Below are 24,729 nucleotides of genomic sequence, written 5' to 3'. Positions count from 1 at the left end.
AGAGCATACAGGTGAATATGGCCCTGAAAATCCAGATAGGCTAGAGCGGGGGTTCTCACACTGGGGGTCAGGACCCCTCAGGGGGTTGTGAGGTTATTGCATGGGGGGGTCGTGAGCAGCCAGCCTCCACCCCAAACCCCGCTTCACCTCCAGCATTTATAATGGTGTTAAATATATAAAGTGTTTTTAATTTATAAGGGGGGGGTGTCTCACTCAGAGGCTTGCTATGTGAAAGGGGTCACCAGTACAAAAGTTTGAGAACCCCTGGGCTAGAGTGTGTGTACACATGTTCATGCAGTGCTTTTAAAGGACTACTTTACAGGATTAGTCCTGCTTCACACAGCAATGAGAGAATGGAAGCCATTTTATATCCCGTTCTCGTTTTCCTTTTAGGCTTTTGGAACACATCAAGCTTTTACAGGAGGCTCGAATGTTTTGCTGACTAACTTTCAGCAAAACAGTTTTTAACCATTCTGACTGAAACCTGGTACGAGAATTATGGTTGGTCTCTGCTTTCTACCAGCTGTCGCCTATAATTATCCTCAAACTCCAACCAACCAGCTTCTCATGGACATTGATGGAGCAATGAAAAGCACGGAAGTGAAAGCCAGAGTGCACAAAAATTTATTTACAAAAAATTCAAATTACAATATTATACAGGGACTTTTTACACACAGAATTAGAACAGTTTTCTACCAGAGGGTAAAGAAAAATATTTTTTTTTAATAAACCACCTATTCATTTTCAGCTATTGCTATACAAAGTTGCAGAACATGCACAATTTGTTTTTACAAGGTTGGGTTTTTTTTGTTTTTTTTTAATATAATGTTTTGCTATGTGCAAATACCAAATTTCTCTCTCCACCTTTAAGGCAAGTAAAATGGGACACTGCAATTAATCATAAAAAATACCAGTCATAACATCGATCTGGGCCCACAAGACATCTCCCATTGAAGAACATTGAGGTTTTAAAGGGGGCAAAGGTTATGTCTAAACTGTTTAAAAAAAAAAAAAAAGCCTGCAGCAGCGAGTTTCACAACTCAGCTGGGGCTCTCTGGGGCTCAAAACAGCAGCGTAGACGCAGGCTGGAGCCTGGGCTCAGAAACTCAGTGAGGGAGGAGGGTCTCAGATCCTAGCCTCCAGCCCATGCCCGAACAGTTACACTGCTATTCTGAGCCCCGAGAGCCCATGTCAGTTGACCCAGGCTCTGAGACTCGCTGTGGTGGGTCTTATTTTGCAGGGGAGATGTACCCATAAAAACACCAGGTAAGTCCAAAACATGGAATTTTCTGGTTTTAATTGTGCAGGAAATGGTTTGTTCTTTAAGCGGAGAAACATCCCCATTAACCCAACTGTTGCTAGAAGACAATGGAGGGCTCTAAATTCGCCAGTTAGGATGACAGAGAAGGAGAGGTCCCACATTTCTCTGCAGGGCAATTCCTAGTCCAGAGCTTTCTCTGTGACAGGAGCCCCACCACAGACCCAGAAAGGACCGAAAGGTGAAATGCAGGGGCGATGCTGTGTGAAGAGCTGATCTGATCTCTCTGGACTGCCTGTAGCTGCCCACAGGACTTGATGTTGGTTTCATACAATGGGCCCTGATTTCTCTCCTAGCAGACACAAAACGGGCCTTCACCATTGTGATGGGAGAAAGAATTCTCTCCTTCTCTTCAGCAGGGCTGCGCTAGGACCGCCCATGGAGAGACATCAGGCATACACATGCTTCAGGAACATCTCAGCGAAGGCTCCTCATCACCACAATGTCCCCAAACACTACCGAGGGGGGATCCTGCCTCCTTTGATGTGAAGATGGGAAAGTCAGGAGGCTTGCCGTGCGCCATCAAATCCAGAGGGTACAAAGTTTGCTCATGTAGTGGGAACCAGTGCTTACCGTTAACACAGAAGACTAAAAACTGGTCAAGTACAGACACTAGACCTTCCTTGGCTACTTTGCCAAGTGCCTCTCTTCCCATTTCCAGCCTTTCCCTGCACAGGCCTTTATATATATTTTATATATATTTTAAAAACACACAAAAGCCAGGAGTTTGAGCCAGGCCATTATTTTTGTTAATGGTCTATATTCTAGGGTTTCAATATGGCTGTGTGCAAGTGGCCACACCACTTCTATTTTTGCATGGTGATAGGCATTTGCTATACTATTGGTCAAGCACTGAGGCTGAAATTCGCTTGAGTGATTGGTACAGTACAGTAGAATCCCAACACTCATGCTGTCCAAGCAGTTTTGCTGAACTCAGACTGACAGAGGGGAACTAAAAAAAAACAACGTAGTAACTACCGTATAAAATTGAATCTTTCCACCCAAAAATTAAACCTAACAAAAATTACAGAGAGTTGGTACCACCACCCACTTCAAAGATATGGCTCAGTTGTGAGTGGTGGGTCTGGTTGTTTCCAGCTCTTTATTGTGGTGATAGACGTTCACTACAGGAGTCTATTGTAGATATGGAGAGAGACGCGCACATATGGCCAAAGATTCATAACCTCAAATTTTTAACTGGAGAGTGCTTCCAGCTATGAAACCATCCCCAAATAGTCTCTTCTACTGTAACTGCACATGCAGGAATGGGGGGGAAGGGAAGTGTAGGGAAAAGCAATTGATATTTAACTGGATTTGAAAGAACAGTAATTGTGCTTGATAAGCAGAGTATTCGAGAGTCCCTGTGCAACACACTTGAAGAATGAAGGACACAGACTCCCCAAAGGCACTGGGTATTAGAATTAGTACCTGCTTCATCTGAGGCTTTCAAAGAACAATTGATTTATTTAGGAAGTATTTGAATGGCGGCGAGGAGGCAGCAGACTCACTCCAGTGGGCCAGGTTTGTTTTGGATGAAGGCCCCGGCCATGGTTTGGAAAGCCAGCTCAGCGATCAAGATTTCCCATGCTCCTATTTCTCAAATACTCCTATTAGCTGTACCAGCACCACTGCCAGCATGCTAAGGTGACCACCGGCGTCCTGCCAGGGGAAGTACTTTCTTTAGGACGTCAGCTGAAGCCAGTTCCTAAGCCAACAAGCTGTTTCAGCTATGGTGCCCTCCCCTCCCACAATGAGATTCCAGATAAACTTATCAGACTGAGGAGGTCCGTGAGATGAGCATTCTGCAAAGGCAGCAGCCCTTGGTCAGGAGATGCTCCATGCTGCTTAGAGATGTAGTTGTTAGAAATACATGTCTGAAGCATCATACAGGAGACACCAACTGGGCTCCCCTGTACCCATGTGCATGCTGCTTTGTTTCTATTACTTTTTTTAAAAACAACCCTCCCAAGGGACTTGGCCCCTTTTTTCTTTACAATTTGTAAAACCAGTAACAGGGGGTCAGGGCTTTTCTGCTCATGTCTCTCAGGATGAAACGAAGGGCCAGCTGACAAAGGTAAAATTCACCCTACCTTGGCACTCTTGGATCCCTGATTGAACTACTTCCTTAAGACCCAACTTCATGCCTCTAGTCTCCCAGCTGAGCGAGGAAAACAAGAAAAGACTCCTTCTGAAATACATTAGCCTTATTCCTTAATTGGCTAGACAGGTCACAGTATAGCATGCGGAGCACCACCTCCGCAGCAAGAGCCGAGGTGGACTGGCAGCCCGGGACACTACTCCTCGATTCAATTAGACAAGACACAAAGCTAAGCTCCATCTCCAGTGCGGGCACTGACCAGCTAGAGGGACAGCAGGAGCTCCGCTCTGTGCACGAGGGATAGCACGTTCCAGGCACGTTCTTGAAGCAGGGTACGAAGCGGTAGGACTCGTTCTGCATACACAGCTGCCGCCGTGCGGAGGGGAAGGCATATGGCGGAGCCCTTTCAACCGAACTACTGAGAAACTGCAAAAGTGGCTAGGAAGTGCGCACATCCAATCTGCCCTCCATCCCCGTCCCAAACACAGTCTGTCAACATGGCTGCCCATGGCTACTGAGGGGATCATTCAGTATAAGGTGCAGATTTAAACCTGAATAAAAAACAGCTGAGCAGCATTCGGTAAGCCACTACGTCCCCTAGACTATTTTTTAAATTAAAAAGTCTTAGCAGCAATGTCAACAAATAGTTAACGGTGTGGTGAACAACTCTACATTGGCAACAGCACTCTACAACCTGAAACAAATAGTTAACAGGGCATCTCTCAGCCTATACATAACATCTGGGAGTGGAGAAATTGTATCAGCTCCAAAAAGGATGAAAACATCCACTGTGCAAGGTCCTCGGGGAGACTATCCCACTACTGATAGCAATGTCCTCCTCACAGCCCAGCCAGGGATTGCTCGCTGCCATATTCCTTATGAGAGTACACCCTGCCCATGACAGCACAGCCAGCCACTCTTGTTTGCCCTCCTCCTGGTGCCTCCTGCAGCTGCCAGTCGCAGACTTCCCAGCACCCTGGTTCACTGCCTGCTCAATGCCCAAAGAGACGCTGCTTGCAGAGAGGGCAAATCGGACAGATTAGTGAGGCAAGGCAGACACCTGCAAAGAAATCTTGGGTGTTAACTTCCAGGGAGGGAAATCAAAAGAGGGGAGATTAATTTGATCTGGTTCCTAACAGCAACAACAACAAATACCAAACAGTTTGGGAGACAGCTGTGTGATGAAGTGGTTGGTTGGTTTTTTTTAACTAGACAACCACAGTTGCGGAAGGATATTCTGATAGTTTCATCTTCCACTCTCTTCCTTCCAGTCACTACAGCAAGGGTGCAGGGGGAAGGCTTGTGCCTGCAAAGCTGCAGCTCTAGCATAAAATGTACCCATTTGACACAAGGCAGCTTCAAGCCTTCCACCCCATCCTTCTAGTCTACCTCATCCCTCACTTGGCTTATTCACATGCAGTCTGCAGCCAAACCACAATACTGCCCCAGAGTCAAACATGGCTCCCAGTTCAAGCCAGCCAGAGCCTGCTCAACTCAGGTCACAGGTAAAGCAGGAGTGAGCCCGATTGCCTGAAGGAGTTTGCCACACTGCTTCTTAAAGGAAAACTGGTCCTCCTAAGCATCCCTTTTGCTAAGCTCAGCAGTATTACAGTTTGAAGTTGATTAAACTGATTTTTTTCAGAAGCTTATTAAATGTGTCGAAAGGGGTATTTTGCTGCTCAGAGTACGTATGCCTACACTAGAACCGGAGGTGTAATTTCCGGCTCGGTTAGACATACCCGCATCGCCTCGGATTGAGGTGCTGTAGCTGCGGTGGCATGAGCAGCAGGATGGGCGAGCTGCTCTGAGACTCTAGATATGCGCTTGGGCAGCTCGCCCAGCCCGTTGCTCATGCTGCTGCGGCTACATTGCTATTTTTCGCACACTAGCGGCATCACGCTAGTGGAGGTACGTCTACACCAACCGGAAAGTATGCCTCCAGATCCAGAGCAGCGGTACCCTAACGAGGACAGCACCTCTGATCAGTTTCCAGCCCATTTTAAAGTGATCTAAACATGCACGGAAAGCCGTGGGCCCAGATTTTCAGAGCTGGATATGTGCAGAGTGTATGTATACAGTTACCAGGCTTGCATGCACAACAGCACTAAATGTACACAATCGGTTACTGCACCGGGGGGCATGAAGTTTAGCCCCTATGCAACTCTGAATCCGGGCCTTCATGTTTATCTTCTGAACAATTTGTATGTTTCTACCAACTGTTACAACCAAGATTTTCATAAATGACTAGTGATTATGTGTGCCCAACTTGAGACACTGAAAAGGACCCTGTGTTCCAGGCAGTATTGGCTACTCATCCTTTGAAAAATCATGCCCCCTTTAAGTGGTCTCAGGTTAGACACTCCAAATCAAGCATCATTTCTGAAAGTCGTGGCCTTACAATACTAAGCCAGGTTGCAAAGTGGTTTGTAGCCTCTTTCTTTGAGTTGCTGTGCTGTGGCATGAGTGGTACTTTGCAGCCAGATGGCTTCTGCATCCTAGCACTGGACTCTCACCATGACAGGCGCTTCCGGGCTAAGCAAAATGGTTGTAGATTTGCTTGTACAGACTCCTGTTGTCAGGGCAATCGCAGGTTGCAGTAAAAACCTGGGACTATTCTCCGAGGGATAATCAGTCCTGATGCTCAGATTCACCCCTTTTTCTTCACGCCTGGATAATACTGGGGAGGACACAGCTGAATCTTATTACCAGCATCTGAATAATTTCAAGCTGCCCCACATCACCTTCCCTTCCAGCTAGCCTTTGCATTAAATAGAGGGGCACTGCTTTTGCAGATAGGAAGGTAAGTTTTTGGCACAAGGGGTGGGCCGAATGGCTACATTCCCATGTAGCATCACTTCCCTCTCAATGGTTGACTGAACAGCCTTTGTGAAACAGAAAGACCCTCAGAGTTCCCCTGGCCTGAACTATGCACCCTCTTACTGCCCAAAGGGTGGGCAGCACGGTTAGAAGATTCGAGAGAACCAAATGTTGAACTACGAAGATTTAACCACCATAGAAGCCTTAAATACTGTGCATGGGGGGAGGGGAATCTAGATCTGTACCTCTTGCAGCAGGCTGAAATGATGGGGGACAGAGGGGAGGGTGGTGGTGGGGCCAGCGTGGCTTCTCCTTGCAGACTCCATTACTAGTGCTGTTTGAACTGGATCAGAACCGATGCCGAGGCTGCGGACCAAAGTGCATAGGCAAGTTGTGCTCCAGCTGAACATTGATCTGGGGGAAATCGTAGTTCACCCGCATGTTAGGCAGTGGGGGCACGTATGGGGCAGGGATGGGTCCGATGTTCAGGGGTATGTTGTTGTACAGTGGGCGGACAGGAGGCAGTGGGAAGGGTGGATGCACGAAGGGATAAGGGGGCATTCGGGGCTGATGGAGGTTCTGAGGGACTGGTCTTGGGATGACTTCAACTCTCTGGATTTTCTCCACAGGCTTTTCCACAGGAGGGCCGATCCTCTTGAAACTGCTTTCTGCAAAGAAATTAAAAACAGAACTTTAGAAACACCCTAGGCCGGAGCAGAAACTCCCTCCTCTGCTCACAGGGAGGTTCTTCAGTTCCAGCTGCGGGAGCGTGCGCTGTTCATGTACGGAGCAACTAGGAGCTCTAGCAAGAAGCAGGCATGGGGCGGACAGGTGCAGCTCTACCACTGCATTTGGATCCTCGGCTTGCAGCACTTCTATCCTTCTAGCACTGAGGTTATGGGCAGAGGCTTCCAGCTCTGTCAATTCTGATGGTAGCAGGGAGTAACCCTGGCTCTAGAGAGAATGGTTACAGACCTACAGTAACTGTGATTCTCCAAGATTTAGTCGGCGTTGATCCCACGGTTGGCGCCCATGTGCCACGTGAGAATGGACGTTTGAGTAGCACTCTCTGTCAGGGCTCGGCATGCACCCTGGGCCTCTTCACCAGGGCATAAAGGGTGGAGTGGCCACAGCCCTAACTCAGTAGCACTGGCTTTGAACTGCAAGGGCTCGGAGGACTGAATAGCAGGGATGGAGGGTGCGATTTCCTGCAATATCTTAGGGAGATCTTACAGTATTAAGTTTATGTATCATTGTGGGCCAGGGATGGTATGCAATTCCATGGGGGAGGGTGAGCACAGCTCCTCCATGAGCTAGGACCAGTGGGGGGTGATTATGCAAATTCACTTAGGTTGTAACACCACCAGAGATATGCCACCACCTGGAGAGGTTCGCATATACTGGTTCAAATTGGATTCTCCAGAGACCAACAGAGAAAAGACTTCTTAATAAACCGCTTGAGTTTAAACTGACTCAGGGCCTGTTTTCTGATCCAGCAAAGGGGCAGGACCTTCTGTTTAAGGGGGCTTTCCAATCCTTCCTTCCCCACACTTCAACACATACTAATTATTAACAAGGGGGAGCCTTGAGCTGCTCAGGATTGTGGATTTGTCTCAAGAGGCTTTGTGTTGTCTATCCTTATCCGAGGACACCAAGCTCTGCCTAGAGTCTCTGCCTGCAAGTTCAAACCAAGTCCGGTGCCGGACTTCAGTGTCAGAGGTGTTGGTGGCTGTTTGATGCTGTCGTCTGTTTTGGGTGCAGGAGGCAACTGTGTTGGTTCCTCTCTTGATGTCATCTTCTCTCCGCCAGTCTTGGGCATAGCCCGTCTGCTGCGGGATTCTGGCTTGTCTCTCAGATCTTGCTAGTGGACAAGTCTCTCCCATGTCTGAAGAGACCTTCATGGATTGTTCCAGAAGCTGGAGTCTGAGCCATGCAGCTCACACACCCTCGGGGAAAGTGAAAGGCACAGGGAGCATCTGCTGGTATGGTGACTCTAGACAGAAGGTATGCTCACCATGACTATCTTTTAAAGGAATCCAGCAGTTTGCAAACTGTGGGTGGGGACCCCAATGTGGGTCACGACCCCGTTTTAATGGGATCACCAGGGCTGGCGTTAGACTTGCTGGGGCCTGGATCTGAAGCCAGAAGTCTGAGTCCCACCACCCAGGGCTGAAGCTCTCAAACTTTGGCTTCCCCCCCCCCAGGGGGGCAGGGCTCAGGCTTTTACCCCCCACTCCCTCTGCCTGGGGTAGAGGGGCTCGGTCTTCGGTCCCCCTTCCCAGGGTCATGTAGTAAATTTTTTTGGGGGGGGGGGGTCAGAGGTGGGTTGCAGTGAAATGAAGTTTGAGAAACCCTGGAGTAGCCCATCATAGGATGGGCAGGACTTGAAGCCTACAATTTCAAGTTTGCCATGCTAAGGAGCCCTGTGGAAGATGTGTGGGTGTACAGAGGGTCTAGCCATCAATATGTAGTCCAGACACGTCGATAAGATTACAGTGGATGAAGGTGATAATAAAAGTTCTGAATAGTTCAGGTTTAAAGAAAATTTAGTCAAAGCTACCAACTAGCAGGTCAGGCACTTGCCAGGCTCTGTCTCACTGCCAAGGGCTGTAAGAGGGAAATGGGAGAGGGGTAGTATCCACCCCGCCCTGTATGCCCTCATATGGGAGCAAGAGGAGGCACAAGGAATGCACATGTGCAGCTCTGCTGACACTGCTCCTCAAATTTCTGGTCTTGCAAGCATGAGGCACACGCAACCCTAAAGTGGGATCGACAGACAGATACTCCGCGAAGAACACTGATTTCTAATTACATCCTTTGCTGGATGGCAACAATTCTCAGAGAACTGCTCTGGTTTTCAGAGGTGCTGAGCAGCACTGGCATGCCTAGCAGAGCTTTGCAGGGAAGAGCATGGCACATCAGCATTACACTAGTTTTGAATCTGTAGCTGTCAGATACCTAAGGAGTTTCCTGCTCTTCCAGAATCCCCTCCCAGCTGCACTCATAGAATATCTAAATACACGGGACTGTGGACTCCTCTCCCCTTCCAGACCACACCTGTATGGGTAGAATCCCCCTTGGCTCCAGTGCAGGGAATCCCTCACCCCACAGAACTGTCCAGGCCCCGCTCTTTTAGGTTTGGACAATGAGGAGTACAAGGGGAGGCCCTAGTTGGGAGAGACTAGTTTTGTGGCTTTCCCTCAATTTGGTTCCTGATTCATCTTCATTTAGGTCTTATGAACTTCCTCCACAGCTTCCTGTCTTTGTTTTCATTTAATTTCGAAGACCAGAATCCGTCACAATTCAGATAATTTAGTTAAAAGACAACAGATTTTTGGACCGAGAAGTCTGACTTTCCTCTCCCTCTTCCTCAGGGGGAGCTCTTGGAGCCGGGAGGAGCCTCCGTTTTCTCTCCCACACTGTCCAAGAACAGGTGAGTGGCATAGTCTCCTGCCCTGAGTAGCCCACAAGCTGGAGCAACAGTGAGGCACAGGAATTTTCAACCAGTGTCATTTAGGCCTTTTCTGACCACCCCCAGGGTTAACGGCTTCAGCTCTAGAAGACACCCCAGCAAAGATCCCTATGCCCTGTCTCTACTAGCATTCCCACCACTGTGCAAGGCTTTTCATCCTTGCATTGCCAGAGATGGCCTCTGGGGTCATATATTGTAGCCACCCCCCTTTTGGCGAAGGACCAGAAAACATTTCCTTTAGAAACAACTGAAAACTCCTTAAGCTAAAGTGGTCACTTGAGAGACAAAGCACACCCTTCTGAGGCAATCCCAATATCTACAAGACAAGAGGACCAGAAAACAAACTAGTTCCTGCCTGGCAGATCAGAGCCATTACCTACTATGGACACAGCTAAGGCAGTCAGAAGTTTTTGTACAATATGAAACCAACAAACTTCTGTAGCAATACTCCAAATGAGACTTACTAGAGTGCTGTTATTACAAGGGAATTTGCAAAGAGCCTGGCCTTTGAAGATGCAACTAGGGACCAGAGACTCACCAGCAGCTTAGAAGCGCTTGCTCTCTCCTGGTGCCTCTAAAATCCACCCTGGATCCTCAGTTTTGTATGAGGGCAATTACATGACCTACCTCCATTTTTCTTCTTTTGCTCCTCTTCAGCCTCCTTCTGAATCTCCTGGATTATCTTCTCATCATCTTCCTAAATTACAAGGAAATAAACAAACGAACAGGTTAATAAACCAGTTACTGCTGCAAACAGATCTCTGCATTCTGACCAGGGCTAATGCAGTTTTGTGTGAGTGTTAAAAGTGAAACTGGCAGAGTGGTCCTCTTGCAACCACTCTACATTTTGTCAGAATAGCATCATCAACAATAGCAGTACTGCAGAACCGATTCTGTACAGAATCCAAGCCTACTCCACGGAGAATAATTAAGAGCCCTCGGATTACTTTTCAGCTGGATCAGTGTTAAAATTCACCAGCTTGACAAACCAGAGTGCAGCAGCGAAACACTCTCTCGTGTCCGGAAGAGTTGTTGGAGTGCTATTAATCTTTTAAAATGGCAATAGTCTATTAAATATTTACGCTACCACAACAGCTCCAGAGTGGTGGGCCCAACAACTGGATTAACACAACTTAAATCCTGGCTCTAGTAGCTGAATGCTGCACTAATGAGTCATTTAGATCTTATCTTGGATTCTGAGGACATGAATTCTAGCGTGTTTTTTAAAGCCATCTAGAAGTTACAGTAAGAATGTTCAGTTATATTATATAAAGGGATTTGCAGTATTGTTGTAACTGTGTTGGTTCCAGGATATTAGAGAGACAAGATGGTCTGAAGAAGAGCTCTGTGTAGCTCAGAAGCGTGTCTCTTTCACCAACAGAAGTTGGTCCAATAGGAGAGATTACCTCACCCATCTTATTCCTCTAATATAAAAGGGTTTGTGAGATCAAACTCGGGACTGAAAGATCCCTCCACATCCAGCAAGCATGTACACCCTGGGTCCTCCAATAACTTCTTCACTTCTTTTTCCTCCTCTTCAGCCTCCTCCTGAATCACTTGCATTACCCTTCTGCACCTCCTGGATTTGCGATAGCCTTGTGAATCCTATACATTTAGACAGTTGTGGTGGCTAATAGCTGGCATTTAGATAGATGGCCCTTTTCGTAAAATGATCAAAACACTTTACAAAGGTCTGTATGAGTGGCCCTCGAGGGAGGTGAAGTGATGGGGGCCGTAAGTACCCAGATAGATGAGAAAAGTGCCTAAGTGAGGGGAACTGATTCTGATACCCAGATGATCCCAATCAAGTTGATATCATTAAACTTAATACAAATCATTCTAATTTTAGTGTGAAAGCCAGGAATCATTTTGTTTGTTTCTTTTGATATCAACTATCCAGTTCTGCCTGCTCCATATCACTCTGATAATGGCTTTTCCATTACAGAACGGCAAGCAAGAACTGTCAAGGCAAATCAGATCATGTCATCAAAGGGCCAGTGAGATGGCTTCCTATTTGTGCCTAACAAAAGAACATTTGGGATGTTTGGTTGTAGAACCTATGTTTGTATTTATGGCCGTGAGTCTCTTAACCATTCTTTGCAATGTTACATTAAGGTTACTTTCTGCCAGCCATTGGAGGCTACCGAGATGAAACACTGACGCCCTGTCATATTTTGAGAAGAGCAGGAAATAAGCATTCTGACCAGCACCTCTTTCCTCAGCGATAGTTTCTAAAACCTAAGGCGTGGGAACTATTGCAGGACACAGAATATCTGCATTAGTCAGAAGCACTTGGGGGTCATTTGTGTAAGAAATAAAAGTTATGTTCTATTCAACTGTTGGAGAGTGCAGCTGGATATATGGGGAATTTAAACAGTACATTGCTCACAATATGTATGGCTCTAGTTAATTCTATCCATCTTATTTCCATTACTGCAAAACCCATACATTTCTTCTTGCAATTTTTTAATGTGGAAAATATCTTGTATTTTGGAAAGTGCTCTGGGACACTCCTGTGAAAGATGTTATGAGTGTGCACATATAAAAGTGATTGTAAGTTTTGCCAGATTCCTGATTCAGAGCTAGTCCTCCAGTACGTGTCAGGCAGTATTGGTGGCTAAGCTTTTTCAGGGTGTGTTCATGGGGGGGAGGGAAGATATCCTAATTGTCTCTGGGAAACCTTATCCTAATCGGCTTGATGGCTTTCTTCAGGATTCCTTCCCTGTCTTTGATTATTCTTCTGAGTCAGTGGTTAAATTTAAGTCTTTCCGAAACACTTCTTCATGGATTGTTAAGGACAGTCTACATATTGCCATGAAAGTGCTGAAGTACATCTATTTTATGGAATAAGCGTACCATAAATCATGCACAAGCTTTTAATTACCCTCTGAGTCCAAACTACAGATTCCAGATTGCTATTTTCCCTGACTGGGAGAGTCACAGAACACAGCATATAGTTAGGAAGAGGCAAACGGAGTTCAGAGGCATATCCAGTGTTGAGTTTTTATCTTCATCTCTGGCCTAGAATTCTCAGACTACCAGTATTTTCCATTTTCAGCTGGTTTAAAATACTATTGAAATAGCAGTTTCACCACCCCCGTATTTCCACTTCTTGGACCAGCTGCATCTGAAAATCTGTATATAAAGGAACAGGTCACTACTTCTGCTAACCTTACCCTGCCCTCCTCCTCCACAGAAAGGGTATAGCCTGCAGCTTGTTTTATCCTAAGCAACACCCCCACCCCAACAACATGCAATTGCTAGGCCCTAGCCAGGAGCCATTCTTCTGCATACCAGCTCTCTCGTAAGAGTTTGGGGATAAAGCCATGGAGTGCTCCCCCTGGAATAGCTTGCTCCTGCCACGTACGTCGGGGGTTCTCAACCTTTTCCTCTCTGAAGCCCCCCTCAACATGCTATAAAAACTCCAGGGCCCAGCAGGTGGCGGGGGGGGGGGGGGGGCTCGGACATAGACATAGTTTGACTTCCATTGCGGTGGTGGGGGTGGGCAGGGGCCAGTGGGGCTCAAGCCACCTCCGCATGGTTGGGTCCAGGGAGGGAACACTACCTCCACCCCCTGACTCACCTCAGCAGGCCACCCAGCCAGTCTGAGTTTGGAAGGGGGGAGGGGGGGCAGGGGGCAACCAAAAATATAACTCAAAGGTGGGGGGCTTAGCTCAAAAAGTTTGAAACCAGCTTAGGGTGCAGGGAGGGGATAGCTAGGGGCTGTGTGCAGGCAGGAGGGGTAGCTCAAGGTGTAAGGAAGGGGTAGCTGGGGCTGTATGCACACAGGGGGTGGCTGTGGGCTGAGGGAGGGAGTGGCGAGGGGCTGTGTGAGGGCAGTGGTAGCTCAGGGTGCAGCGAGGGGGTGGCAAGGGGCTGTGTGCGGGCAGCAGGGTCAGTGGGGCTGTGTGAGAGCAGGGGGTAGCTCAGGGTGCAGCGAGGGGGTGGCGAGGGGCTGTCTGCGGGCAGGGGGTAGCTCAGGGTGCAGCGAGGGGGTGGCGAGGGGCTGTGTGCGGGCAGCAGGGTAGGTGGGGCCGTGTGCGGGCAGGGGGTAGCTCAGGGTGCAGGGAGAGGGGTATTAGGGGCTGTGTGCTGGCAGGGCTCCCCTGCGGTCCCTGTTCCCAGAGTGGTTGCCAGCCATGAAGCCAGGTCCCCCCCACCCAGGCAGCTCTTACCAGCTGCCTCTGCGGGAGCAAAGGGGGCTGGGAGCTGAAGGAGCAGCTTCAACCCGGGGCACCAGCAGGAGAGGAGGGAACGCTGCCGCTGCCTGCTCCATGGCACCAGCCAGAGCACCAGTTGCCCCGCACTGCCCGGCTCCGGCTTCCTATCTCCGACCTGGCTGGGGAGAGGAGATGGGGCTGCCCCAGGGACTGCCATATTCTTGTGCTGCAGTTTGGGGCGGGGGGGAGGAGGGGGAGAGGAGAAAAGGGCGCCAATGCCCTCCATGTCCCCAACTCTTCCCATGGACTCAGGGTTTCTGCCTCACAGGGGGTGCCAGGGATCAGGGCTTCAGCCCCACGCCTCCCAGCTTCAACCCTGCAGTGGGTGCCGGGGATCTCTGGGTTTCAGCCACGGGGCCCTGCGGCCCTCTTGAAAGAGCTCACAGACCCCTGGTTGAGAACCGCCGATGTACATGATGCGGTTTTACCACCACTCAGCAAGGAAAGATTCATCTTTAGGAGATTCCTACCTCCTGAGCAAAGAGAATGCTTTTTGTGTCACTCAGTGACAATCCCAAAGCCCTGCTGACTTGTATAATTTCTGTGTACATTGTGGATTCTGCAGACACACTTGTCACAGTAGCTCAATTCCATGGATGACGTCTGAAGCGGATACATCAACAGATACATAATCTCGCACACAATCCCCAGGGTCCCACAGCAGCTCTCTCTACAACCCACTTCCTCAGGAGCCAGAGAGAAAAGATAGGCCTTACAGCACACCCTGGAGACTAAAACTCTGACTGTTACAGACCAGGGGGAAGAAGTGAGTTCCAGAAGCTTGAGGCCCTAATGAAGAACACTCTGCCAGCCACACCCTCTCTTATATTGAGGGGGCTTCTGTTCAGATGCCTCAGCTGACCACAACTGTGGCAACATAGCACAGGGAAAGATGGAATCTCTTAGGTAGGTAGGCAGGCCCCAGCCCACCTAGGGTTTTATAGATCAAAAGTAACGTCTGAAGATCAATGCAGAAACCCAAAGGCAGTCAAGTGCAGGTCATAGAGCTCAGGTTTAATATGCTCCCAGAAAACGACACTGCTTAACAAGTTAGCCGCTGAATTCTGATGCAGTCAGGCAGCAATGAAGCAGTCAACTTTTCCATTGTGAAATCCAATTTTCAGGAATATTTATAATTAATTCCACATTTTGTGCACTGCAAAGCCACAGCCTAGAACCATTTTCCACCCACCTTCGAGAAGAGCGATGTCTACAAATGTAAGCGTACAAAAAAAAAGCCAATAAAACACACTTTCCCACTTAAAATCAAACCCTGCATTAAAACTTTGGCAAGTGCTTAATAGGGTTTAATTACTATCAGTAGTTAAGAAAAGTGCATACCAGCTGGAACACTGAGGCACAAAAACTGATGCAATGTGTGAGCAATAAGAGAGACTTTAGGACATTCTTGTGGAGGAAAAGTTAACACCAAAAGCGCCGACTGTTATATGTACACAGTTACAGGTCAGAATTAAAATCTGACAAAACAATTCTTACTCCAGAGATCCTAGTGCTGTAAATGATCACCACTTATAATAGGAATGCTCTCACATGTTACTGCTATGCCCCTACAGCAGAAGCTATTCCATGATCCCCTGATAATCAACAGAATAAAGTAGGCAAACTCATCTGTAAACTCATCTGTAGGCCAAGCTATTCCCCCCACCCCAACTCCTATCTCCCAAAAAACCCCAAGAACAGTTTTCACTAGTGCTTCACCTGCAGCTGCTCTTTGCTCTGAAAAGACTTCCGGTGCAGCTCCAGGTGTGATGTTCCAGCGTGGTTTACTGATTCCTTCTGCAGTGGACATACTTCCTTTGGGCATTTATTGACCAAAGATCTATTGTTGTTACTGGGACAGCAGGCATTCTGTAGATTTCCCCCCTTTTCCCATTTGTAGATTATACACAGATTTATCAGTCCTCTTTAGTTCTTAAAAGGAGTGATATAAATACTAGTAAGGTACGCAGCACAACACGGGGTTGGAAATTTAGCCATTCTGCTTGTACTTGAACTTCAGCACTTCACGGAAACAGCAAACATAAGCTACACTGACTGGCACTCAGAACGAGTATTGATAGAAGCCGTGCATGAAGCAGTAACAATTCAGGTCCCAATACTGGTCTATTAAAAAAGGCGGCCACATGAAAGATGTATGGCACTAAACTTGCCATAGGAGGTTACAATCCTGGATGAGCTTCCCTTTGTGCTCACCAGCCTGCTGTGATAGATCCAAACCTTGGATCCCCCATAAAGCAGCAACACTGTCTCTAGGCCTCTAAGCACACTCTCGGGGTGCAGAACCTCTATCTAGCACTCCTTCCTGGGAAATTGGACTCCACAGTCCAATTGCCTAGGTCATCCCCAAACCTTTCCAGTAGCAACAGCATGCTCCCCAGGGCTAGACCCTCCGAATTACTATTTCATCCTTCAGAGACACTGTGACAATTAAAGAAATGCATGCACAGACTTTGCAAAGAAATTTCTCAATCAAACACTCTTTACATAGACTAAGCACATGAGATACATACATCTATGGAAGAATAAAAAATATGCATTGCAATCTCTCCCTTCAGTGTCCTCACTGCTCAGAAAGTCTTGCCTTCTTGTTCCTGTAATTGAGAGCATCTCCCTTTTATAAAAGTTCCAGTCCCTCCCTTGTCAGGTGACACCCCTCTCCAAGGAGCTTCAAATTCACTATCAGGTGATTTGTTGCTTTGTTACAGCCCACGTGAAGTCCACACTGGGAAAACTGGTGCCCCTTGGCTGCAGCCAACTGACTGTTTTAAGGTGCTTCCATTTGAATGGAAGACCATCCATTGAATGTAATGACTCCTGATTGGTCTCCTAGTGGACAGAGAGAGACCCTGATAACATCTACTGGATAACCCAGTCCAACATGGAGGTTAAAAAAAGGCAAAAAGGCAGGCATGGTGCATTTTAGAATCAAAATGATGCTCATAAAACAAAATGGAGTTTGCAGAATGATGGAGACATATCCAGACATACAGTAAATCTGTCACACAGGGCTTCTGTGAGGAGTAGGCAGTTTCTGAGCATCATTTTGCAGACATGATCAAACAATTTTCCACATTACAGACTTGTGTGGAACTCACTGCAACAATAATTGAGAGCAACAGTTTGCGGCATGAAAACAGTACTGGACATCTACATGGATAACAAGAACATCCAGAGTTCTAACTGGAAGGATTAAAAGAATTAGAGTTCTAGAAAGGATATAAACTCCCCTGCTTCTGGGCATAAATCAACCTCTAACTGAAGGGAATTAATAAGAGAAATTCCTTCTGGGCAAGTCATTCCATAACTGCTTACTGTAGCATCTCTTGCAGCTTCTTCTACAGCATCTGGTACTGGCCATTGTTTGAGACAGGATACTGAACTATATGAACCGTTAATCTGATCTGGCAATTTTTGTGAGCCTATAATTGCTAGTGTTAAGCAAGTGAAGCCAAAAGATGAACTCGATGTTTCCAGACACGATAAAAACTATTTACAATCAAGGACAAGGCACCCTCCCTTTCTCCAAGAAAGTAACCAGAGGGTTAAGATTATGCACCCTTACTGTGTTGGCAGAGTTTACCAGACTAGTAGGCAAGACCAGGGAAGAGGTTAGGAAGGACTAATCCTTGGGTGCCAACAAAACCATGTTACACAATGTGCCTCCAAGTAAAGCAGCAAGCACAATCTATAGTGTTTATCAGTGTTATGCATCCCAACAGATTTAATGAGAAAAAAAAAAAAGAATCATCAGCCAATAATTCCAGTCGGTCTGTTCACCGGCTGCACAAATTCAAGCTAATCACACCAAGTTGGTACCGGTCCCCTCTGGCTTGTTAACAGTAGGAAATCTATGGTTCTCTTAGCCTCCTCTACAGCACCAAGCAGGGTTCACACATTAAGATCACATAGGCACAGGATCCATTTCTGTGATGATGGTAGCGCAGGGGGGTGGGGGGGCAGACGACTTTGCTTATCTTGGTCCTTATATACAAGTCTCTTATATATGAAGTATAAGGAGGTGCCAAGCGAAAAGCAATTAGGCCCTGCAGGGATTCATTTACATCAATGACCGCAGACACCACATCACAAAGTTGCCCAAGACCTATTAAAATATTCTGCATTTTAAATGGCAACACAAGACTAAGGGCTTGTTTACACTGGCACTTTATCCTGCTGCAATTTTCTCGCTCAGGGGTGTGAAAAAAACACCCCCATGAGCACTGCACGTTTCAGCGCTGTAAAGTTCCAGTGTAGACAGTGCACCAGTGCTGGGAGCCGCACTTCTCGCGGAGGTGGTTTTTTGTTTTGTTTTTTTAAGAGCGCTGGGAGAGCTCTTTCCCAGCGCTCTGCCACGACTACACAAGCCACATTAAAGTGCTTTAATGTTGCCAGTATAGACTAGCCCTTAGATCTGGCCCCGAATCCAGTACGTGGGTATGCAAACAGTGTCTCAGCAAGTTCTACCAGTCAAATGAAAGTCGTGACACAGAGTAGAACCAAGAAGAGTGCTGGACTGTCAGCTGACCGGTTTTCTACTTTGAGGGGTTCCAAAAACAAGGGAAGGCTCTGGTTACATCTTAGAGAAAGACCGCTCTTCCTTTCAGCTGCTTCCCCTTTGAGTTCAGAGGAATGCACAAAGCATTATGCCAAGCACGGAGGAAAAGGATGGCTCTGATTTAGCGCTCGTGGCAGATTCGTGGAGAGATTAAATAAAGAGCTGGGTTCAGTTGCTAGGGAAAGTACCTCTTCATTGCAACAAATGGAAAGCAAATTCTGACAATGCTTTTAAGGAGGCGCATCTACTGCCTCAGCAGCATTGTGCATGCACACAGTGAAGTCAAAAACACCAGGGAAGAGAAACCGCAGTGTCAAAGGAGAAAGGAAAGATTCACAAGTCACAGACAGAGGCTAAATCCCAACCGCAGCTCCCAAAATAGAATCTATTTTATGCTATCAATGAAGCTTTTCAAAATACTGTTTTATCTACAGGGTTTTTTGTACCATCTTTAATTACCGAACGTCACTGAAAAATGTCTGCCAGCCTCATGCGAAAGGAGAAAGGACAGACCCACTAATTGTTTCTGGGTTGAGTTTTTTTGCTTTAGAAAAATAACTCTGAATGGGTTTATCCACGAGGGCCTCCCTTTCTGGGCTGTTTAATGCTCTCTTTTTTCCATGTATGTGTGGCCACAGCCGTTATTAATAAACTTGAAATGATTTCATGAAAGAGACTGCCACAGGATTAAAGGTTTTGTTTCAAATCATTCCCAGATCAGCTGTGGAGAGCCTGAGGAGCACCAGACGCAGACTATTTCTTGTGTGTTCCTTCATGCAACAGGAAAGGGGGATAAAGGCAGCTCTGTGTCATAAATGGGGTAGGGGAGACACAGTACTGCAGGAAGAGGGAGGTGCTGCTAGAGAACACATTGGCATAAGAACGTAACAGCCATAGTGTATCAGATCCATGGTCCATCTAGCCCAGTATGCAGTCTTCGGACAGTGACCACTGCCAGATGCTTCAGAAGGAGTGAACAGAACAAGGCACTTTATCAAGTGATCCACCCCCTATCATCCAGGCCCAGCTTCTAGCAGTCAGGTGTTTAGGGATACCCAGAACATGGGGTTGTGTCTCTGACTATCTTGACTAATAGTCATGGACGGACCTATCCTCCATGAACTTATCTAATTCTTTTTTGAACCCAGTTATACTTTTAGCCTTCCTAACATCTCCTTGCAACAAGTTCCACAGGTGGACAGTGCATTGAGAGACACCCTCCAAGAATTTTCATAGATTGGAGAGGCATGATTTCCTTTTACAGAAGCCGTGTTGACCCTTCCCCAACATACCACGTTCATCTATGTGTCTGATAATTCTGTTCTTTACTACAGTTTCAAACAATTTGCCAGGCACTGAAGTCAGATTTACCAGTCTGTAATTGCCAGGATCACCTCTACAGCCCTTTTGAAAAAACTGGCATCACATTAGCTATCCACCAGTCATCTGGTACAGAGGCTGATTTAAGCAACAGGTTACATACCACAGTTAGTAGTTCTGGAATTTCATATTTGAGTTTCTTCAGACCTCTTGGGTGAATACCATCTGGTCCTGGTGACTTACTACTGTTTGGTTTATCAATTTGTTCCAAAACCTCCAACAGTTCCTCAGATTTGTCACAAAGAGATGCAGAGTTATTAAAATAACAACCATTCAGTTTTAAGGGGCCTGAGTGGATTATATGTAATAACCACAGTATTATGACTAAGGCATTTTAGAGTTTGTGGTCCCACATTAGACTAAACTGGTTTCTAGAGTGAGTCGTCACGCCCACCCCCACGAGCAGAGTTAAAGTTGTTTGAGTGCCTTAATTGTACATTTCTTACCTTAACATGTCTGGAGTTCTTTTATGTATAAGCTTAACTCTGAATTTCCTCTGTTTACAATGCTTGATTTTGGGATAATTGTAACATCTGTGGAATGATTTTTGCCTTAAGTTACTCAAGCATACTCTCAAATTTAACTTCAGCTTAACTTAGTTTGTTTGGGAATTTCCTAAGTGTTTTACAATGTCATAAACCCTAAACAAGAAACTCAACATGAAGGCTACCATGCAATATTTCCAATAATTTGAAGACAGGTAATATTAAACAAATATTTTTAAATTTTTAAACTTCTAAGGGCAGATTCACTGGTTCACCAAAACAGTCAAACTGCCTGAGTCATTAGGGTTTACAGCTGTGTCGCATCACCAGTTCAGCACAGACCAGCTGAGCATACTGGTAAAATCTGACCCTTAATCTGCAACTGATTTATGGGCTTAGAAGGTGGCCTTAGTGAGACCAGCAATGTGTGACGGGGGACAGGGAACGAGAGTCCCAAAGTCTCTATGCTTTAAAGGACTCCCCCAGCAGCACTGCCTAAGTGTGCAATGGAATTGGGGCTGCAGTGTCATGGAAAGCCTTTCAAGCTAGCATGTGGCCACAGAACATCTGAAGTGACAGCTGGGCCAAGCAGTTTACCAATGAGAGCTGTCAGCATGTGAGTCCAGTCTCCCTCATATCCTTAACTCATGACAACCAACAGAATTATTGAATGCAAATTAGCTGCAGAGGTGATAATTGGTTAAATTATCCCATATGTCACAATGGCCCCACTTAGTAGTTGCCTGAGCTTGTCTGTAGCTTATATAACCATAACCATTAGATACAATCACTAATAACTTAGCTTAGTTACAACTTAATCTTTTAAAATATTGCCTATGGACCAGATTTAAATTAGTTGTATTATATAGAAAGATTTAAGTGCCTGCATTATTCTGGTAAGATCATTTGGGACAAAGAATGAAAATGCTAAATGTTTTAAAGGACTCAGTTTTTAATTAATTTTTAACAAACTGATTAACAGATTCATTTGTATAGTCTCAGAAGACTCATTCTAGACTCAGAGTGAGTGTTCAAAGTTTGGGGAAGGATACATGGTATTTTTCATGCAAAACAGAGGTTACATGCCTGGCTCTAAGGGCAAAACAGAAATTGGTCTTAACTATAGGGTCTCTACCAACGCTTCCATAATGGATTCTTCACCAAGGCTATCCATCATCCCAAAATGTAACAGCAAGTTAAAATGCATATTCATGAAATAAAAATGAGCAAGGTGGACTCCTGCACCATAGCTACCATTTCTTGCTCTGTTAATAAGACAACCAGAATGTGGTAACTCTGTTTCCCCAACCTAAGTAGTGGGGGAAAGGGAGATGCTGAACTAGTCCAGGGTGTACATTTATAGACAAAAAAGGAGCAGTGAAGGTGGAGAAAGCAGCTTGCTTCTAGATCTGCCCTGCCTCTAATAAAAGCCACACTTGAATGCACACGTCCATTTCATGATTGCAGCACTCCCTAATACTGACAGCTAGGCAGGAGCTGCTCGCATGTACAGGGCTGCAGATTCAGGAAGCAGCTGAGTGGCTCAAGCATTTCTTCTCTGTAGCCTTAGCACAAAGTTTGCTAACAAGGGCACATGATCCAGTCCTACAGATCCAATCATGGACACCCCAACTCCATACCAAGCAGCATGGAGCCTTCTGTTGATTAAGGAATAAAGAGGGTTAGAAAGGAAAGAAAAAAAATAAAAAGGATTACACAGAAAAGGGGTGAAAGGGACACACAAATGACAATGGTGCCCAGACATGGAGCAAGGGGGCACAGTGCTGAGCAGGGTACCAATTCACTGAAATGATGTCTCCACCAAGACAGAGGATAGAAGCCGGATAGGGTTCCTGATGTTCTTCTGCCTCTCTCGATTTCCCCTTATGAGATACACAACTCACTTTGCATCTTGCATTTCTTGACCTTGGGTTACTTTCTCTGTATTGTTCTTTCCCCTCCACCAAACTCCCCATACTAGAACAGAGCTGGGGCACGGCTGAATTAGCTGCCCTAAACCCTTTCACCTATTCTGTTTGAAACTTTTTTTTTTTAAAAAAAGAGTTAATACACCAAAGATCCATTTACAATTTCAGCTTAAAAGCCTACACTGTCCCACGTGTTTCATGGCACCCCTGTACACACGGAACAGAGAACTCAGCCAGCTTCAGCTCCTCGGCTAGCCAACGCTTTTTCATCCAAGGAAGTTGGCAGTGCCACCTCCCAGCTGAGAGTGGGAAATTTTGCTTTGCCACATTGGTTAATTAACCAGAGGAAGAGGGCTAGATGACAGTATAGTCTTTGTTTTATTTTAAGTACAGTATGAGCTTTTTGAATGCCCTCGTGTTCTCCCCAACTCTGCAGAGATGTCATTGCTGAATACAATCAGCAGCCTTGTTGGAACGAGGAAGCGCTACTGTTCCTGACTTGCGGAATCAGGTCCCGCTGGGGAACGGAACAGTGGAATTAGACTGTTTGGACACCGAAGGAATGGGCATCAGAAGTACTTTGGCTGTGGCATGGGGAAAAGGTGTAGTTAGCTCACGGTCTGGCTTTGTTCTGGGCAACAACTATTCAGTGCTGGGAGAAATCAGGGAAAAGGCAACTCTTGGGGGGGATGGCAGTTTAAACCAGCGATTGAACCTAGCTGGGTTCAGAATTCTTTAGAAACTCTTGAGAGCCTGCAGGGCGAGGGGAGGGACTGTGGGGATGCCAGTCTAGTGTTCACCTAAAGGATGGCAGCAACTCAGGGCAGTTCACAGAGTAAGGAAGTCAAAGAGGTGCATGCATTCCCTGCGTAAAGATGAACCAGTGAAGCTCTGGTAACCCACTGTGCACCTAGTGTGGCTACTCCTTCAAGGGTGAAGAGTCTGAACCAGTCAAGCTCAAGCAAGTACTGGGGAAAACCAGCTTGCAGCTTTGCTGTTTGAAGGCTGCTTCCTGGTAGCAGGAAGCTCTCAACTCCCTTCTTCTGCCCCCATCCCATTTTCTGGCTTTGTACAACTGAAAATCTTCAGGAACGTGACTTCCCTAATTATTATACCTATTACAGCCTTCTCCACAGGTTAAAGCTACGCTTCAGTCCTTCTCAGTCTAAGCACTGCCAAAAGCAGCAAGAGGGGACATAACTGATACATTATACCAGTAACTTTGTACCTTTGACTTTCAGGCACTTTACAAACAAACATTCATTCATCCATCCCCACCCAGAGTCACAATACCCACATCTGATTGGTAATCAAGCACAGAGAACAAATGATTTCCCCAAAAGTCAAACAAACAATGAGTCGGACACAGAACTGGGAATAAATCCCTGGAATCCAAACTCCCATCCTCTGCTCTAACTACTACATATACTTCTCACTCCTTCTTGCTGCATGCCTGTCCCGCTACCCAGATGCCATGATCATTTTTCTTAGCATTCCCGACTGGAGAACCATCTTTACAAGAAGTCTTTCAGTTTTTTCTTTGTTAAAGGGAGTGCTGGGGTCCTTTAGCAAAGCAATTTGGCTGGCCCTGATGAAAGGAAACTGTTGTGCTGTCTTAAACCTGCACCTATGCTGATCTGTAAACAGAGCTCATACAGTGGAGAGCTCCTAACACAAGGCATTAACACTCAACAGTGATTGCAATATTCCATGATTTGTTAATCACTTACCGTGGGGTCAGTCCAGAGAGAGCATTTTGCACAATCCTGGCAAGGGGCCCCTGGTGATCGAGGGTGTTGGCAGAAGTGGTCATACCCATTAATGGAGGCTCGGCAGAGGTAGCACATTTGGGCACCACAACGACAGGACATGCGGTTGCAACCCTCAGATTTAATTAGGCCAGTCCCACACTTATGGCATTTTCTAATTCGGGCTGCAGTCATTTTTTCTTCTCTGCAACATAAGAGGGGTAAAAGGGAAGAAGTCGGAATTGCTATGTTTGCTTTGCCTATTCTCAGCGTGAGTAACGAGAACCCACCTCTCTCAATAGCACTTTTCCTAATTTCCCCCTCACTTCTTAGACAGTCCTGTTTCTCCCTACTTCGTCTCTAAAGCCTTGTGTTGTTCCAAGGAGGTCTGGGCTGAACTCCATTTGGAGTCGACCCTTGATGAGTAGAAAACAAATTGAGTGAAAGGAATTTAATCACTGGTCACATTCTACAGGCTTAAATCTGGTTTCCAAGTGAGCCAAAATGCAGCAGGGCTAAGCTCTGGCTTGGAAAGAATTTCAAACCAAAGTCAAAGGGCACATGATTCTTGACTTGGGCTGCACAGAAATATAGTCAAGGAGATAAAGGTGCAGGGAAAGCAAACTGTGTAATGTCATTCACGAACTACAGCTCTTGTGTCTGGCTGTTGCTTTGGTTACCAAGTTG

General features: G+C 46.4%; 1 protein-coding gene across 2 annotated transcripts in view; it reads right to left on the bottom strand.

Annotated features, from left to right (window-relative positions):
• Window positions 1-608: 608 nt before the first annotated feature.
• The window catches only part of RNF216 (ring finger protein 216), a 120,740-nt gene continuing 96,619 nt past the window's right edge, over window positions 609-24,729 (bottom strand). For both annotated transcript variants that reach the window (XM_073361904.1, XM_073361905.1), the window contains 3 exons: window positions 24,025-24,247; window positions 10,333-10,402; window positions 609-6,901 (listed from right to left, as the gene is read on the bottom strand). In XM_073361904.1, coding sequence (XP_073218005.1) covers window positions 6,582-6,901; window positions 10,333-10,402; window positions 24,025-24,247 — 613 coding nt within the window. In that variant the 3' untranslated portion in view covers window positions 609-6,581. The remainder of the gene's footprint in view (window positions 6,902-10,332; window positions 10,403-24,024; window positions 24,248-24,729) is intronic.

The sequence above is a fragment of the Lepidochelys kempii genome, chromosome 10, assembly GCF_965140265.1.
Source record: "Lepidochelys kempii isolate rLepKem1 chromosome 10, rLepKem1.hap2, whole genome shotgun sequence".
In the NCBI taxonomy this organism is placed as follows: domain Eukaryota; kingdom Metazoa; phylum Chordata; order Testudines; family Cheloniidae; genus Lepidochelys; species Lepidochelys kempii.
The sequence above is the reverse complement of the archived record's forward strand: the minus strand, read 5'-3'. Positions and strand labels throughout refer to the sequence as shown.